The sequence below is a fragment of the Ipomoea nil genome, unplaced genomic scaffold (genome assembly GCF_001879475.1).
Source record: "Ipomoea nil cultivar Tokyo-kokei standard unplaced genomic scaffold, Asagao_1.1 scaffold2647, whole genome shotgun sequence".
Classification (NCBI taxonomy): Eukaryota; Viridiplantae; Streptophyta; class Magnoliopsida; order Solanales; family Convolvulaceae; genus Ipomoea; species Ipomoea nil.
Genome location: NW_017619075.1, coordinates 1,566,537 through 1,584,238, shown reverse-complemented (window position 1 = coordinate 1,584,238; position 17,702 = coordinate 1,566,537). Strand labels below are relative to the sequence as shown.

General features: G+C 32.1%; 1 protein-coding gene across 1 annotated transcript; it reads left to right on the top strand.

Moving 5' to 3' along the window:
• Positions 1–1,083: 1,083 nt before the first annotated feature.
• LOC109154389 lies at positions 1,084–11,437 on the top strand. Its single transcript, XM_019302191.1, has 5 exons — positions 1,084–1,120; positions 1,998–2,457; positions 6,898–7,714; positions 8,444–8,986; positions 11,334–11,437. The coding sequence occupies exons 1-5, from the start codon at positions 1,084–1,086 to the stop codon at positions 11,430–11,432; spliced, it is 1,956 nt and encodes a 651-aa protein (XP_019157736.1). The 3' UTR covers positions 11,433–11,437.
• Positions 11,438–17,702: the final 6,265 nt, after the last annotated feature.

Below are 17,702 nucleotides of genomic sequence, written 5' to 3'. Positions count from 1 at the left end.
ACAATTTTGTGTTCTAATAAAAAACGAGTGAAATCTTATATAATTAACACTTTAGGGTCTCAAGAATATATGTTACGAACTGTGTATTCGTGTGATGAAAAATGCATATCTCAACTTAGGATGAATCAACATGCTTTTGTGAAGTTGTGTGCAATGTTACAAACTATAGGAGGGTTAAGGCCAACAAGAAATATGCTTGTTGATGAGCAGGTAGCAATATTTTTACATATTATTGCTCATCACGTAGAAAAATAGGATCATTCAAAATAATTTTCAAAGGTCGGGGGAAACTATTAGTCGATACTTTAATATAGTATTAAATGCTGTTTTGAAACTCCAAAATCATTTATTCAAAGATCCTGAACCAGTCCTAGCTAACTCTACAGATTATAGATGGTAATGGTTTAAGGTAGTTAAACATATCCCCTACACTTGAGTTATAAGTTTAATTACAATGTGAATATATATTTAGTAATATTTGATATTGTTTCTAGAATTGTCTAGGCGCTTTAGATGGAACTTTCATTAGAATACAAGTGACATCGGAAGATAAGCCTAGATATCGATCTCGCAAGGGTGAAATTGCAAAAATGTATTAGGTGTATGTACACCTAATATGCAATTTGTGTATGTTCTTCCGGGATGGGAAGGATCTGTAAGACAGTAGAGTTCTCCGGGATGCATTATCTAGAAGGCATCCACTTAAGGTCCCTAATGGTAAGCATTATAATATTAAATTCCTAATATCATGTAATATAATATGCATTCTTATTAAATTATAAACTTATGTTTCTAGGTTGTTACTACTTAGTTGACGAAGGATATGCTAATAGTGAGGGATTTTTGGCAACATTTAGAGGTCAAAGGTACCACTTAAATGAATGGCGGCAAGGTCATCAACCGACAACTCCTCAAGAGTTCTTTAATATGAAACATGCAGCTGCTCGCAATGTCATAGAACGTTGTTTTGGGTTATTGAAAATGAGATGGGCTATACTTAGAAGTCATTCATTTTATCCTGTTAGAATACATAACAGGATTATACTTGCATGTTGTTTGCTGCATAATTTTATTATAAATGAGATGGCTGTTGATCCTATGGAAAATGAATTCGTACAAGGTAACGGCATACATGAAATGATGATGTTACACAAATAGAGCCTTCAGAAGTTTGGAATAATTGGAAGACAGAATTAGCAAATGACATGTTCAATGAATGGAGAGCATCTAGATATTAAGGACATATTCATTGATGTTTGATTTTGTGATTTGGTGTTTTTTGTAATGTGGTTTATGAACAATGTGTTTGAGTTTGATTAATAATTTATTATTTCAATTTATTTGTAGTTAAGAATGACTTCTCCCCTACATCTGCAACCATCGGCTCTCAAAGTGTTAAGTAAACAAAAAGAAAGTGGACACCCGAAGAAGACATTATATTAGTGTCATGTTTGACCGAAATGCATAATGTAGGAAAATATAATTCCGATACAGGGTTTAAGACAGGTTATTTATTAGAACTTGAAAGAATGATTTTGGACAAAATACCAAATTGTACCATAAAAGCTAAGCCACATATTGAGAGTAGAATTAAAACTTTGAAAAAAGAATGGGGCATTATTCATGATATGGTGCTAGGTAAGAACACTAGTGGGTTCAGTTGGAATGACCAAAAGCACATGGTGTATATGCAATTTACCCCGACCCGACAGAGCATTTGGGAGGATGTAAATCATGGTGACTCAACTGAACATGAACCAAAGAGGCTAGACCGGTGCTCACTGCGCACAAGGAGCCCCCCTCACTTTGAGAGGTTGCTCCCACACTGCCGCTGGTGATACTCGATCCCTAGTCATTCTTCCAAAGTTTCACCTCTATGACCAGTTGAGCTACCCATGCGGGCAATTTATGTTTATTATAGAGTCACAAAGAAGTTGCACATTTTAGAACAAGAAGCTTTAGGTTTTATAATGAGTTATCTACAATATATTCTAAAGATCGTGCAACTGGAAATGATGCACAGATAGCAGATGATGTAGTTGAAGAAATACAAGCTGAAGAACAGAATGATATAAGAGCTGACACGGAAAATAATGCATTTGTTGGTTTGGATGATATTGATTTAACGAGTACACAACCTGAGCCACAAAATGATGGTAGAAAAAGAAGCAATTCAAGTAAGAGAAAGAGAAGTCATGATGAAGCTATTGAGATATGTGCTGAGAATATGCTTAATGCTGCGAAGCTAATAAGCAATACAATGTCAGAAGTTGGTAAGAATTTGTCCGATGGTCTTCAATATGATCGTGATATGGATATGTTTCAGAAGCTTGAACGTGCATTAAAAGAGGTTGATGGTTTGGCAAATGATGAAATGGACCTTGTTTCGTTTAAGCTCACTGATCATCCTAATAAAGTAGCTTTTTTTCTTAGTCTTGATCCTCATCGAAGACTACCGTGGATCGGAAGATTCCTTGCTATCAATTAATCATTCTTCTTCATAGTTATATTTTATGAACATTGTAACTTTCGGATTATTTTGAGTATTTTGTTAAAAATAACATATGTTATGCTTCTTCTGAATATTGTTAAATGTTCTATAAAAAATTTTGTTATTTATATGACTATTTTGTTTCATAATTTACATATCATTGCTTCTTCTAAATATTATTGATGCATAATAATAATAATAATAATAGTAATAATAGTAATAATAGTAATAATAGTAATAATAGTAATAATAAAGTTATATGGTTGGGAAATAATTAATGTTACAATTAATTACCAACATTATTATTATTACTAGCTATAAATATAAAATAGCCACAACACCTTTTACTATAATTAAAAAAAAAAAAAAGCACAACATTTGAAAAATAAAATAGCTATTTTTTTTTCTCACCCATAACAAAGGATTAAATTTATTGAATTAATGGAGTTATTAAATGTTATGATATTAGGATTAAGGATTCCGATTCCCGATTAATAGAAAATATGAAACGATGCAATATTAGTTAAATCTCTGGCTTTACAATGAAAGTCTATTTGATATGCTTTTGTTATTTATGGTGGTTCTTGTGATTACAATATTAATTAAATTTTCGATGAAAGCCTGTTCAATATCTGAAACAGTGCAATTAATGCAAACCTCTACATATAATTTTTCTCCATCTCAAATGCTTCAAAGAAATGGCAGAAGCGAGAAGGGATGAAGAAATCAAATGTTGCGGGCCGTGGGTCAATTATTGGACTTCATAATTAAAAAAAATTATTTAAGCCATAAATAAAAATTTAAATATATATAAATGTATATATCGTATGGGTCTTGTTTTTTTGGATGTCTAAACTTAAGATTTTTAAAAGAAAAAAAAAATACATTTGAATTATCTCCACAAAAAGTGGTCTTGGACTTATAAAATGACATTTGAGTTTATGGAATGCCATGTGCATAAAGAATATATTATATAATCATATAAAAAAATGTGTTCAATTAGAGTTTAAATTTACTCATACAAAATTTGAAATTTGCTTTCTAAATGTAATTATCTTAGTTATTATTCGTATTGTGAAAATTATAATATAGATGAAATACAATTAAGAATAAATCAATGTAATTATGTAAATTCTCTCTATATGTTTATTTGAATATGTACATAATTAGAGATTGTATTAACCATACAAAATTTTAATTATAATTTTGTATTCTATAAAAATAATAAATACTTGACCAATGGAAGCTCAAAAATATTATTATATTAAATAATTTAAAATATTTTTATTTTTTCTATTTTTTTTATTTATATTTATAATAACATAATTTTTCCCCGTGCATCGCGCGGGTGAATTACTAGTAACAATAATAATAATAATAATAATAATAATAATAATAATAATGATAATAATAATAATAATAATAATGATAATAATTATAATATTTTTCGTACAAGAGCATTTATGCCTTTTATACATATATTCTATTCCTGTTCCTTAACCAATCAAACATTGGAATACAGTTCCCAATGTCTATTCCTTCAGCGAACCAAACAACAGAAACAATTTCTCTTCTATTCCTTACCTATTCCATTCCTTATGGAATAACATTCATATTCCCTCCAAATTGATTCCGTGAACCAAACGGGCCATTAGTGTAACAATATGCTTATTTTTAAAAATTTTAATTGTATTTTGCATCATTCACAAAATTATACAATCATTGATAATAATGATTATGGTCAACTAATAAATTTGTTACGGTAATTTGCATCCAATACATGCATTCTTACATTATAATGCTCAGTTTTTTTAACCGTGATTAAAAAAATTCGGTAATGGTATTATTTATAATATTTAGTGTTCAATGTTTAATTTAATTTTTTTTTCAATTTATTGTATTTTTAAAATCTTTACATCTCGTATATGCATCAAACATTATCCCAGTATATGTATTCTGTAAATAATTATGCTTATTTTTAAATTTTTTATAAATAACTTTTGTGTTATAAATAATCATGTAATAAATAACTTTTGTGTTATTCCATTCCTAAATTACTGTAATTTAGGAAATAGAGATTTGAGTTATATGATTTTGATTTTATTACTGTAACCAATATTACTGTAATTTATTTAATTTTTAAACTTTTTAATGGTATTTTGTATCAGTCACGAAATTATACAATCATTGATAATAATGATTATGATCAAATAATAAATTTGTTATTGGTATTTTGTATCCAGTACATGCATTCTTACATTATCATGCTCAATTTTTTTACTCGTGATTAAAAAAATTTCTAATGGTATTATTTAAAATATTTAGTGTTCAATGTTTAATTTAACTTTTTTTTCATTTATTGTTTTTTTAACATTTTTATTCGTATTTTAAATATAGTACATGCATTTACAAACTTATAAAATCATTATTTGATTGTAATAATTACGGTCAAATAATAAATTTCTAATCAATCTTAGCATCCTGTATATGCATTCAAACATTATCCCAGTATATACATTCTGTAAATAATTAGGCTTATTTTTATAAATAATTTTTTTTGTTATAAATAATCATGTAATAAATAACTTTTGTGTTATTCCATTCCTAAATTACTGTAATATAGGAATGGAAGATTGGAGTTATATGTCTTTGATTTTTTTTTTTAACTTTTTTATTACCGTAATTAATATTACTGTAATTTATTTCATTTTTAAAATTTTTAATGGGCTCAGTGTAACAATATGCTTATTTTTTTAAATTTTTAATGGTATTTTAATTTGCATCAATCACAAAAGTATACCATCATTGATAATAATGATTACGGTCAACTAATAAATTTGTAATGGTATTTTGCATCCAGTACATGTATTCTTACATTATAATGCACAATTTTTTTACCCATGATTTAAAAATTTCTGTAATGGTATTATTTACAATATTAGTGTTCAATGCTTTATTTAATGTTTTTTCTATTTATTGTATTTTTAAAATCTTAACATCGAGTATATGCATTCAAACATTATCCCATTATATGTATTTTGTAAATAATCATGCTTATTTCTAAAAATTTTATAAATAACTTGTGTCATAAATAATCATGTAATAAACAACTTTTGTGTTATTTCATTCCTAAATTACATAAAGATTGGAGTTATATGTATTTGATTTTATTACTTTTTTTTTATTATCGTAACCAATATTACTGTAATTTATTTTATTTTAAAACTTTTTAATGGACTCAGTGTAACAATATGCTTATCTTTTAAATTTTTAATGGTATTTTGCATCATTCACGAAGAAATTATAAAATCATTGATAATAATGATTACGGTCAAACAATAAATTTGTAATGGTATTTTGTATCCAGTACATGCATTCTTACATTATCATATGCTCAGTTTTTTTAACCCGTGATTAAACAATTTTGTAATTTACTATAAGATAATAGTAAAAGTATAAAAACAACCTAATAAAATGACAGAAAATGGCGTATATAGTAATATACATGTATACTAATATGAAGTCTCCTTAATTAATTCCTTATTCCTTAATTTCTTAATTAGAATAATAATTATAAAAGGAGGAAAATATTATTATTATTGTTACCATTATAATTATAATTAATTATTACCATCTTGGCAAGTCAACATTATCATATGCAAATGGAGAAGATGAAGATGCCCATGAAAGGAGATTCATCAAAAAGTAAATCAGAAAGCTGGAATATATATATATATATATATATATATATATATATATATATATATATATATATATATATATAAAATAAAGTTCAAATGCGGCGAGGTCTTCTCGTGCGGTGGTGCGGCGGAATTCCAGAATACACCAACAGTGTTAACAATATGTACCAACAATGTTAGAAAAACACACCACAATGAAATGCAATAAAACATCACAGAATACACAACAGACTCAAAAAAAATACACAACTCACCACGCCCAATGGTGTATTTTCTGAATAGTGTATGGTGTTTGTACTCACACCTAATGGTGTATGTTTGGTGATGCAGGGCTCTGTTTACTCTGTTTTTTGTGGTGTATTTTCCTAACGTTGATGGTGCATATTTGTTGAACTATTGGTGTTGCCGCACCATAAGAAATCGTCGCATCGTAAGACACTGCCGCACCTGAACTCGCCTATATATATGTTTATATATATATATATATATATATATATATATATATATATATATATATATATATTATGCCATCCGGCTTGGTAGCTTGCACACCGATTTGAGAATACCCAGAGGCTTGTTTGCAATGTAAGCAACAAATATTAGCTAGATTTTATATTAATTCTTGCATGGGTTTTGAATTTTTATTTGAATAATATAATAATAATAATTTATTATAGTTTCAAAGTGTTATCTTTTCATCAACAGGGCTTCTGGTAATCCAAAAACGAGAAAGAAGATTGGCTCTTGGTTTAACAAGTATTGTGTGGCTGGGCTTTGGAATTGTAAGGCCGTTCTGATTTCCGGTGTGGTTCTCTACTTGACCTCCATTTTTCTCTTCAAAAATCCCATTTTTTCAGAGCCCGGAGGAGCATTCTTTTCGCCGGAGGCGGCGAAGTTGAGCAGAAATAACGAATCTCCCACCAACATCAGCCACCTACTATTCGGCCTTATCGGCTCCGAGGAGGCATGGCACTACAGGAAGGCCTACACGGAGTCATGGTGGCGGCCCGGCGTCACCCGCGGCTTCCTTTATCTCGACGTGCCGCCCACCGGGGAGCTCCTCCCTTGGTCGCCGTCTTCCCCGCCGTACAGAGTCTCAGACGACATAAACCAGATGGTGGAAGAAACGGAGCACGCGGCCCCGATCCAGGCGCGCATGGTGCATGGGATAATGGAGGTGTTTAGGGAGAGGCACGAGGGGGTGAGGTGGGTGGTGATGGGAGACGATGACTCTGTGTTCTTCGTGGAGAATATGGTTGATGTTCTGGCGCAATATGATCACACAAAGTACTATTACTTTGGGGGTCCATCGGAGTTTGTGATGTGCAACTACTGGTACTCGTTTAACCAGGCATTCGGCGGCGCCGGTTTCATTCTCAGTTACCCTCTGGCGGAAGCTCTCTCTAACGACATGGATAGCTGCTTGAGGAGATATGCACACATCACATCTGCAGATTATATTACCATGCTTTGCATATCTGATCTTGGAGTTAACCTCTCCATACTGAAGGGGATTCATCAGGTAATTAGTGTTGGAAAAATAACATAAAATGACAAAAAAAGTTATTATTTTTTGGTACAAATATTAGTTGGTCCACTTTCGGTTTAGGTCAAGTCAGAATGGATTTGTTTTCTTTCTAGTGGGACGAAGAGATCGACCGTAACGCTCAAAATAGACTCATTTAAGTTAAAAAATGAAGATTGAATGACTTGTAGCCTTTGTCTATGGAAAATGGGTTTGCACCACTATATATACAAGAGCCTCATATCAAGTTATATAGCATAGTCTTTCAGTACTCCCACCTTTCATTTTATTTGTCTAATTTGATTAATTAATAATAAACATTGGACAAATAAAGTAATTAATTAAGTAGAAATTTACTTATTAAGTAGAAATTTACTTTGTTTCCTTTTGTTTTTTTTTGAGATAGGACGATTAATGAATAATAAACATGGGACAAATAAAGTAATTAATTAAGTAGAAATTTACTTTGTTTCCTTTTGTTTTTTTTTTTTTTTTTTTTTTTTTTGTTTTTTTGTTTTTTTTTTTGAGATAGGACGATTAATGAATAATAAACATGGGACAAATAAAGTAATTAATTAAGTAGAAATTTACTTTGTTTCCTTTTGTTACATACGTTTTTATTGATATAGGACTGACCTTCTATTTGAAATGATAACATGATGCATGCCATCAGAAGGTAGTTAGCTTCACCATCACTACTAAGATCAAGTTTTCGGATTGTACTAGGTTGATTTACGTGGGGACCTTTCTGGTTTTCTGTCGTCCCATCCCAAATTTCCACTGCTATCCCTTCATCATCTCGACAAGGTAGAGCCCATCTTTCCGGCCATGGACAGATTCGAATCTACGAAGCATTTGCTGAGAACCGCGAATTACGACCAGACCCGCATGTTGCAGCAGAACATTTGCTACCGCAGACAAAGCAACTGGTCGGTGTCTGTGTCGTGGGGCTATTCCGTTCACATTTACGAAAAGATTCATCGCCGGAGTTACCTGGAAATGCCGATCGAAACGTTCCGGCGATGGAGAAGCGATCAGAATCACCTGCCGCTTTATATGTTCAACACTCGGCTTCCTTCTAAGGATCCTTGCGAAGCGCCGCATGTTTTCTTCCTTAAAACGGTGAACAGAACCGAGGATGATGGGATCGTTATGACGTATCTCCGGTCGTCGGAGAGAGGGTTGCCGGCGTGTTCGATTAGTGGGAACCATTCGGCTGGCTATGTTTCGAGGATTGAAGTTTACTCGCCATCGACAAAGCGTCCTGTGGTAAGCTTCCTTGTTCACTTAATTTTAGTAATTCTGTCCAATATACATATCACCAGTTCATTATATTTAATAACGTTCATATATAGGGATAATCATCTGTCGATTTTCGGTTAATAACCAAAAAATTTATGACCTTCACATAACCGATCGAAATAACCGAAGAACTTCTCATAATCGAACCGTTTTCAATTGGTTATTTTTAACCAAACTTAATTACCTAACGGTTTGTAATTTCTTAAAAAATGTAGTCTAAACTCAAAATGTTAAACACTAAAAACACATTACTAGTTAAAACAGCCAATCACAGAAAAATTAAATTAGTTGAGTCCAAAAACTTTAAATTAGTCAATCTTCTCCAAAGTGTAAATTAGTCCGAAACTATAATTGCAGATCAGATTTGCAGATAGGGTACGGCAGAATTGCATATTTGGGTATTATAAATAATAATAATATCATATTTTACCCAAAAGCTTGGGCTGGGTTGTGGAGAGCAAAACAGTAAGAATTGCAGATTTGGGTATCATAAATCATAATATCATGCGTTATATTCATGCGTTAGTCTAAAATCTGAATTGCAGAATTCTTAACCCAATCCTATATGAAATCATAAATTATAATTCATAAAACAGTAAGATTTCATAACTCTAGAACCAGAACAGTTTCTGAGTAGCTATGGAGATTGAGAGAACTTACACTATGATTTGAAGGAGTAGGACTCGACAGAAAACTAATGGGCTAGGTTAAAATGTGTGGGATTCTTCTTTGGTTTTTTGATCAGTTTTGTTGTTTTTGCCCCAAAATCGATAACCGACGGAAAAATGAAATTCTCGATGGGTTTGGTTATTGACTTATTGGTCATCGATTTTTTGATCGATCTTCATTTTTTGCTTACCCCTACGTTCATATAGTGTACTATATTCATAATATTTATTCTATATTTTCATAAAATTAAATTTTAATGAACGTAAACATTGAAGTCTAGGTACATCTTATCGATATCTATTTAAATACTCTGTAGTATGTTAATAAAAATAAAGCTATGTTTAATATTAGTTATCATGTACAATGTTCATGATATTTGTTTCATATAATCATAAATTTAAACATAAATGTAAATAAACACTAAACCCCTTGTTGTATTATTTCTATTTCTACTCATTTTGTAGTTAGTTCCTTTTATATATCCATAAAAACAAAGCTTGATGTAAATAAATATTATATAAAGGCAATGACTTTGGCTCTGTTTGGCAAACCTAACTGAAAGCTGAAAAGCTATAAGCTCGGAGCTGAAAACTGAAGAACTGTTAAGCTAGCTGTTATGATTGAAAGTGTTTGGTAAAATTAGCTTTTTGATAAGCTGATAAATGTAAAAAGACTAAAAAGGACATCTTCATAAAATTTAAATTAGTTTGTTTACATATTAAAATTTAACATTTTATCTTTTAAAAAAATTAACATTTTAAAATAAAACTATTAGCATAATCATGATCTAGCATCTCATAATGAAATACCAATATTGTTGCAAATCTCATAACAACAACAACAATAACAACAACAACAACAACAACAACAACAACAATAATAATAATAATAATAATAATAATAATAATAATAATAATAATAATAATAATAATAATAATAATAATAATAATTGCGGTGAAAGTTGCGGATAAAAGAGAAGGAAAAATAGTTTTAATTGGGAAGGGTATATTATGTCATTTCTTTAAAATAATAAGGATAAAGATGGAAAAAAAGTTAGAAAGTTAGGAGCTTATTTTGAAACGCTAGGTAGCGTTCCAAAATAAGCTCTTATTTTAAGCTAGAAGCTTATTTTGGGAACATTACGAAACAGAGCTTATAGCTTATTAGTAACTTAAAATAAGCTATAAGCTCTGCCAAACAGAGCCTTTATGTAGCTATAGATTTATTATTATTTTCCAATCATTATTGGATGCTTTGAATTAACTGACCAACCAAAACCAAAATTTTAATGAAAAAGTAAAATAATCAATCAAACAGTGCCATGTCAGGACTTAGGAGAGAAATTATGAGGGACAAAATTTTAAAGAATGAATAGTATTACTCTTGTAAATAATCTATTACTTTTTTTTAACCCTATGTCTATAAAGAAAGCAATGGTCGCCTTTTTCTTCTTCAAGAAGGCGACTCATATCGAAAAAGGAAACCAGTAAGAAGGTTTGAAAGTCAAATATAGAGAACTTCTGTTAACTGAGGTCGCTCACCTTCTTGCCCTCTTTATTTACATATACATTCGATAACATGCACACATATACACTCACGATCCAACATTATCTAATATTTTGGTACTTTGGTGTTATTGTTTCAGATGGACAGATGTGAATGTTGTGACATTATTCATTCAGATGGTGAGGAAGGTTTGAAAGTCAAATATAGAGAATGTTTGTTAACTGAGGTCATTGTTTAATCAATTATCAATTATTTAGTAAAAACTAAAATCTCATCCTCAACTTTATAATTTATTAGAGGATTTACTAGTTGCATCTACTTTTGATTCTCTATTGTATTATTTATTTATTTATTTTGTTGTTGCTTATGAATAAGTTATGAATAAGTTGATACGAAAAACAAGTAGTGATTGGAAAAAGGATAGTGGTTGTGTTTTGGGATAGTAAAAAAAATTAAAATAAAAGGCACGTCCTCAATTAAAGAAGCAAACTATAAAAAATGGCGCACATTAAGAAGAAAAACAACGCACCTTAAGAAGGAAAACAACGCACCTTAAGAAGAAAAAACAAAGCACCCTAAGAAGGAAAACAAAGCACCTTAGGAAGGAAAACAACGCACCTTAAAAAGGAAAATCACGCACCAAAAGCTTTAGACCGACGTACCTTAAAAAGGAAAATAACGCATCTTAAGAAGGAAAACCACGCACCTAAAGCTTTAGGCCAACGTACCTTAAGTTTCAACAACTGACGCACCTTAAGCACACAGACCACGCAACTTAAGAGAGAAAACCACGTACCTAAAGCTTTAGACCGATCCACTTAAGTTTCAAAAAATTACGCACCTTTTGCACACATCACAGAAACCACGCACCTTATGCACAAAGACCACACACCTTAAGTTTGACCTAAACGCCAAAAGACCATATTGCCACTGCGTTTTGTTTAATCCTTGTTAATCCTGGACGTTGATCTTGGCAAAATCAATAGCTCTCATCTCACCCCACGTTCGCACCTGAGCGCACAGTCTGCATTTGATCTGTAATATATATATATATATATATATATATATATATATATATATATATATATATATATATATGGTTTGGATAAGGTGCAAATGAGTTCCTAGTTGAAAGTGCATAAATGTTAGCCATTTATTTAGTCCAGATTTATTGCTCTCTTAAAATAAATTACAGTTCGAATCCACAAAAAAGTGCACTCTAAGGCACAAAAAATGTGCACGGGATGTTTAATGATATGTGCAACGGAAGCAATTATGGTGTCAAAAAGAGTGTTATTCAACTTAAGTGTTTTTTATGCAATTACCCTCACAAATCCTTTGTACATCTACAAATTTCATTAGAAATTTAATTGCGTTATTAAAAGAAAGTAAAAGATTTAATAAACAGTGTCTTGTTAGTATGTCAACCTTAATGACATTTACTAATCTTTATGTTGGTCTTTAATTTCAAACTAATACAGGATTTTCAACCCAAATCATAGATGAGCTTTTCACGAGGAGAATGAAATGTAAAACATAATGTGTTCCTGAAGTTTGCACTACTCCAAAAGTGTGCACTCAAAGGCACAAAATTGTGCACTCTAAGGCATAAAATTGTGCACTTGAAGGCCAAAATTGTGCATTCAAAGAAAGAAAACTATACACTCGAAGAGACAAAAATATACAGTAGAAGAAGGAAAAAAATAATGCACCCAAAGAAAAAAAATAACTTACACAAAATTACAATATATAATGCCATCTGTTATAAATATTTTATTAATGGCCATTAATCTTGAGACTCTCCATTTGCCTTCTACTTAATATATTGTTTATGTTAAGCATATGAAGGGTTGTATGGATTAGTATAAATACATGTGAAGGCTTAATGAAATGGAGATCTTATGTTTGTGCTCTACATCTTGCGTCCTTCTACTCTTCTTACTTCTCTACACTTTATAAAATTATATATAAAAACTCCGGGCAATTACCGAACAATCATCACGTGAGAACTAAGCTAATTGATAGGCCAAATTACAACATGTTATCAGCACGAGTCTTTATCGTAATCTTCGGTGAACGGTATGCCTGAATCTGTTACAATACATGTTTTTATATTAGGCAAGCATGTTCATAGGATTCATATAATACATGGTTTTATATTGCACATGTTCATATGATTCGTATATATGATTGCAAATTCTTGAATATGGATTTCCGATTTTATTTTGATTTTTTGAATCGGAAGAAAGCATGTGATATATTTGTTTGTGTAAATAGAAGTGATTTTTCGTATATACAATGTATGTACACCATATTGATAACATATGCTACACATAAGAACATTCATATCAAACTGCATAGATGTTCTTGTTAAATTTACATAAATATTTTTGTTATATATATTGCTGCAATATGAGCATGGTATTCAAAAGGTTACAATGCTTCAAAACGTAAAATGGAAAAATTATGTTTTCCTTGCATGGATCTGAAAGGATATTTTGTTTTCTGCCGAAAGGTTGAATACTCGAAAGGTCATTTTTATTGTCTCTTGTGTGTTTCCGAAAGGTTAATTTGTTCTTTCAGACTTTACCTTTCGACTTCATCTCTAAAAGTTTGATTTGCATCTAGAAGATGTCAAATTCTTTATTTTTGCTATGAACATGTGATATTATGAATGTACATGAGAACATATGATATATGTTTTGTATATTACGTCTTCCATTTGCCAAATGTGAATTTATTGACTCACTTATGAATGAAGCAACTATTTAGCTTGGGCTCTTGATATTGAAATATATTCGGCATCTAAAGAATTGAGCCAAGTTTTTTGTTGCTAAGTCATAGAGCACCGATGCCTAGAAGGCACAAGCTCTCATTTTCATATGTCATTACTTGAACCATGATCTTAAAAATGAGTATTTGATTGAAAAAAGTCCCTATTGCATTATGGAAGTCCCTAAAGGACCATTTTGACTAGTAGTCATCTATTGTCCTTCCTCAGACACATTTTGACTAGTTTAATTTCATGTTTAATTTTGAGATTATAATGTAAGTCAGTGATTAACTATAATTCAGCTATGCACAAAATAGTCTCGCAAGTGAAAGTCTAAACAAGAAGTTTCCGAGAAATATTTAATTGGAAAGACATTGCCAACTTTTCATGCGAGTAATTTGTACTCCAGTAGTAGTACAAGACAACAAATTATGACAAGCATCCAAAGCTGATTTTAGCACTCCTTGTGGCTTAAGAAACATAACTAGTTGTTGATAAAGAATCAAAATGCATGTCTGGTAGATTTTGCACAGGTGCCTGAAGCACATAATGTTACCCAGTTGACCAACTTTATAAGGGGATGCGGTCAAAATTATAACCGGTGTGGTATGAGTTTCGAGCTCAAAATAAGAAGCAAAGTGATCAAGATATAATCAAAGATGACCAAATTCATCGAAGCAAAATTCTAGCCAGAAGCACGCTTGCTACCAATATGGGTGTGAAGGGCATTTGTCTCTACGTGCCGCACACCAAAGCATTTGGTCATTGAATAATGAGTCTTCTTGATGACTCTAGTTTGCGTGAATCAAATAATGTGATAAATGATGAGGTATTTGATGAAGAAATGATTGGTGTCATGATAATGTTTTGAACAATGTATGAAAATATATTCATGGCTGAAAACGTTAGTTCATGCTTGAAGCATGAAGCATCTAAGAAGTTAGCTCATGCTTGAAGCATCCAATAAATTAGTTTATGCCTGAAGCACCCGAAAAATTAATTCATGGCCAAGAAGCATATATATATACTCCAAAAGCGTTTTTGAGCGCAAAGTTACTTTTGGATGCAATTTATTATGAATGCAAATAGGGGTGTAAATGAGCTGAGCGGCTCGCGAGCGGTTTGCGAGCTGCTCGGTCAAAGCTTGGCTCGAGCTCAGTCAAAATCGAGCTCGAGCCGAACTCGAGCGGCTCAATTAGTAAACGAGCCGAGCTCGAGCTCAAATATTCTAGGCTCGTGACTTGTCGAGCCGCTCGCGAGCCATAAATAAATAAATAAATAAATAAATAAATAAATAAATAAATAAATATATAAATATATATATATATATATATATATATATATATATATATATATATATATATATATATATATAACATGCAAACGCCCTTAAAATACAAACATGAGGACAAAATCTAGCCATAGGATGTGTGCAGATGGATGGATTAGATTAAGGGATTTTAATTAAATAAAGATTATGTTTTAGTGGGAAAAAGGGTAATTATGCCAAATCATTGACAATTTAACTATGGATTAGATTTTATATTGAGATTACGCAAGAAATTAGGAAGACTAATTGCGGTAGGAATTGTCTTCGTCCCTTCCATCGCGAAGCACTTGCAGAGACGGGATTTGAACATTGCCAAGAGGCGAGAAGAGAAGGAAACCAATTCTACGTACATGGAGATACATGACCCAGGTAATGCATTCGACTTGTTAATCGGCATTCTGTGAATACACATGAGTGAATTTGTAGACATTTAGATTACTGTATACGCATTGGTAATTTTTATGGTGGGGGAAAACTTTGGTTTTGGGTAGTGTGTGCATTTTCAGTATAAGGGTTTGAATATGCTGAGTTTTTTTGGTATGTTAGAGCGGCACAGTATAAGGTTTAATGGAGAATACAAATTGTTGGAATAATATCAGTGCACATATCAGTTGTCGTAAGTGCACAAATGTGCACATATGGTGTTGTGTGTGCACAAATGCGATAAGCTATGTGCACGTGTGATTTCATTAGAACATGAGTTTGTTTATCAGAAACTGGCACAGATGAGGGGCAAGGATAAAGAACTATAGGTCTTTGATTGTGGGTCAAATATAAGGGTACACACTATTAATTAAGCAAACAAACGCAACACACGAACTAGTCGTGCACACACTTAGATGCTTTTATTCACACATAACAACATGGACGACAATGTGCACACCCACACAGAACTGTGTGCATGTAGAAATGTAACGCGAATAACGTGATGGATTCGTAGTATTGGTTACTGTGTGCATTCACGAACAAATATGTGTGTTTTAAAGTAATGCACACAGTCATTAATTCAAATCTGTGCGTGATTAATGTAATGGGTTGTGTTTGTGCTTGAAAGGAGGCGAACAAAATGACCGTGGGCTAGATGAATGTGTAATGGACATATCCGCAGATGGTACAAAGCATTGGAAATCAGAATGCGACACATAAATTCAACATACACGCAGGAACGCACGCCAGGTTAAAGTCGTTTGCATGGGCTCATCCCTCCATTACAGCATTATATGTTTGTTAAAGTGCGTAATGTGTATGTTCATTAAGGGATATGTCTGTTTAAAACTAATGGAGGCAGATGTTTAATGAAAACCATAAATGCATTAAGAGTACAATGATGATTTCGTTGGTTGTTGTGGTTCATAGGTGGCGAGGAGAATGTAGTTGCCAAGATGAATGTGTAATAGACATTGCCGGAAATGGTACAAAGCATTGGAGACTAGAGTGCGTTCAAGAAATTCAACCTTTCGCTGGGCAGCGTTTCGATACAGTAGAGTAAGGAATTGATTTCTACAGAGCATATGTGACAGTTGTTGGGTTTGATGTCAGAAACAGCACAATGCGGAAAAATCTAGACCACCATGAAAGTCGCAATTATCCAGACAAAACAGCACTATCAGAAAACTAGACTACCATGAGGTTTTAAATATGAATATACTGATTTTAGAGTAGTTGGAGTGCGTACTAAATAGACCGCAAATCTGTTTGTTTTATAAAATGACTTATAATTGAATAAAGTAAAAGTTACGATTCCTGGTTTTCAATGTACTATGCATTCATGAAATAATAGAATCGGGTTCGATGTGCATACTGGTTTAGACGTTAGTGCACACAGGGTGGAAGGAAACTTTATGCATGTTTTGAGGGTGTAATACCTTGACATGCAACATACCAACCAAACAGGTGTGTTAATTCTTTATAGCAAAGTTATTACAGTAGTAATTTATGATACGTGATAAACGCCCATGAGATAATGTATGTGCATAGCGGCATATTGGTGTATGCATAGCGGCCTATTGGTGTGTGCCCAGAGAGTTCTAAGATCTAATTAACACGGCCAGTACTGAAAAACGCTTGTTAACGACTGTGTGCATTTGAAAACTCCTGTGTGTGCGCACAGTACTGGACACCACTTAAATCTACAGGAGAAGAGTAATGCACCGAACAAAAAGAAAGAGAAATAGCATAGGTCCAAAAATATGGCACCATAACACCAAATGAGATACGGTAGGTAGAAAGGTAGTGTAACTGTAAAAAAGTAAACAAGCTACGCCAACAAAAAACATAACCCAGAATCACTATAGTTCTCCCAAAAATTAATTAATCATAAAGAAGTCATAATCTGGAATGCAACACTAAATAGCAGCCAACGGAGTAGAAGGAAACATAGTCGCCTCCTCCACAGTGAGTTCATA

Bases quoted from the DNA above. Each gene is read 5' to 3' on its own strand.
- LOC109154389 (XM_019302191.1), top strand. From the start codon at position 1,084: ATGGCTGTTGATCCTATGGAAAATGAATTCGTACAAG. The intron at 1,121-1,997 runs GTAACGGCATAC...TATATTCTAAAG, and splicing joins GGAAAATGAATTCGTACAAG to ATCGTGCAACTGGAAATGAT. The intron at 8,987-11,333 runs GTAAGCTTCCTT...TTATTGTTTCAG, and splicing joins CATCGACAAAGCGTCCTGTG to ATGGACAGATGTGAATGTTG.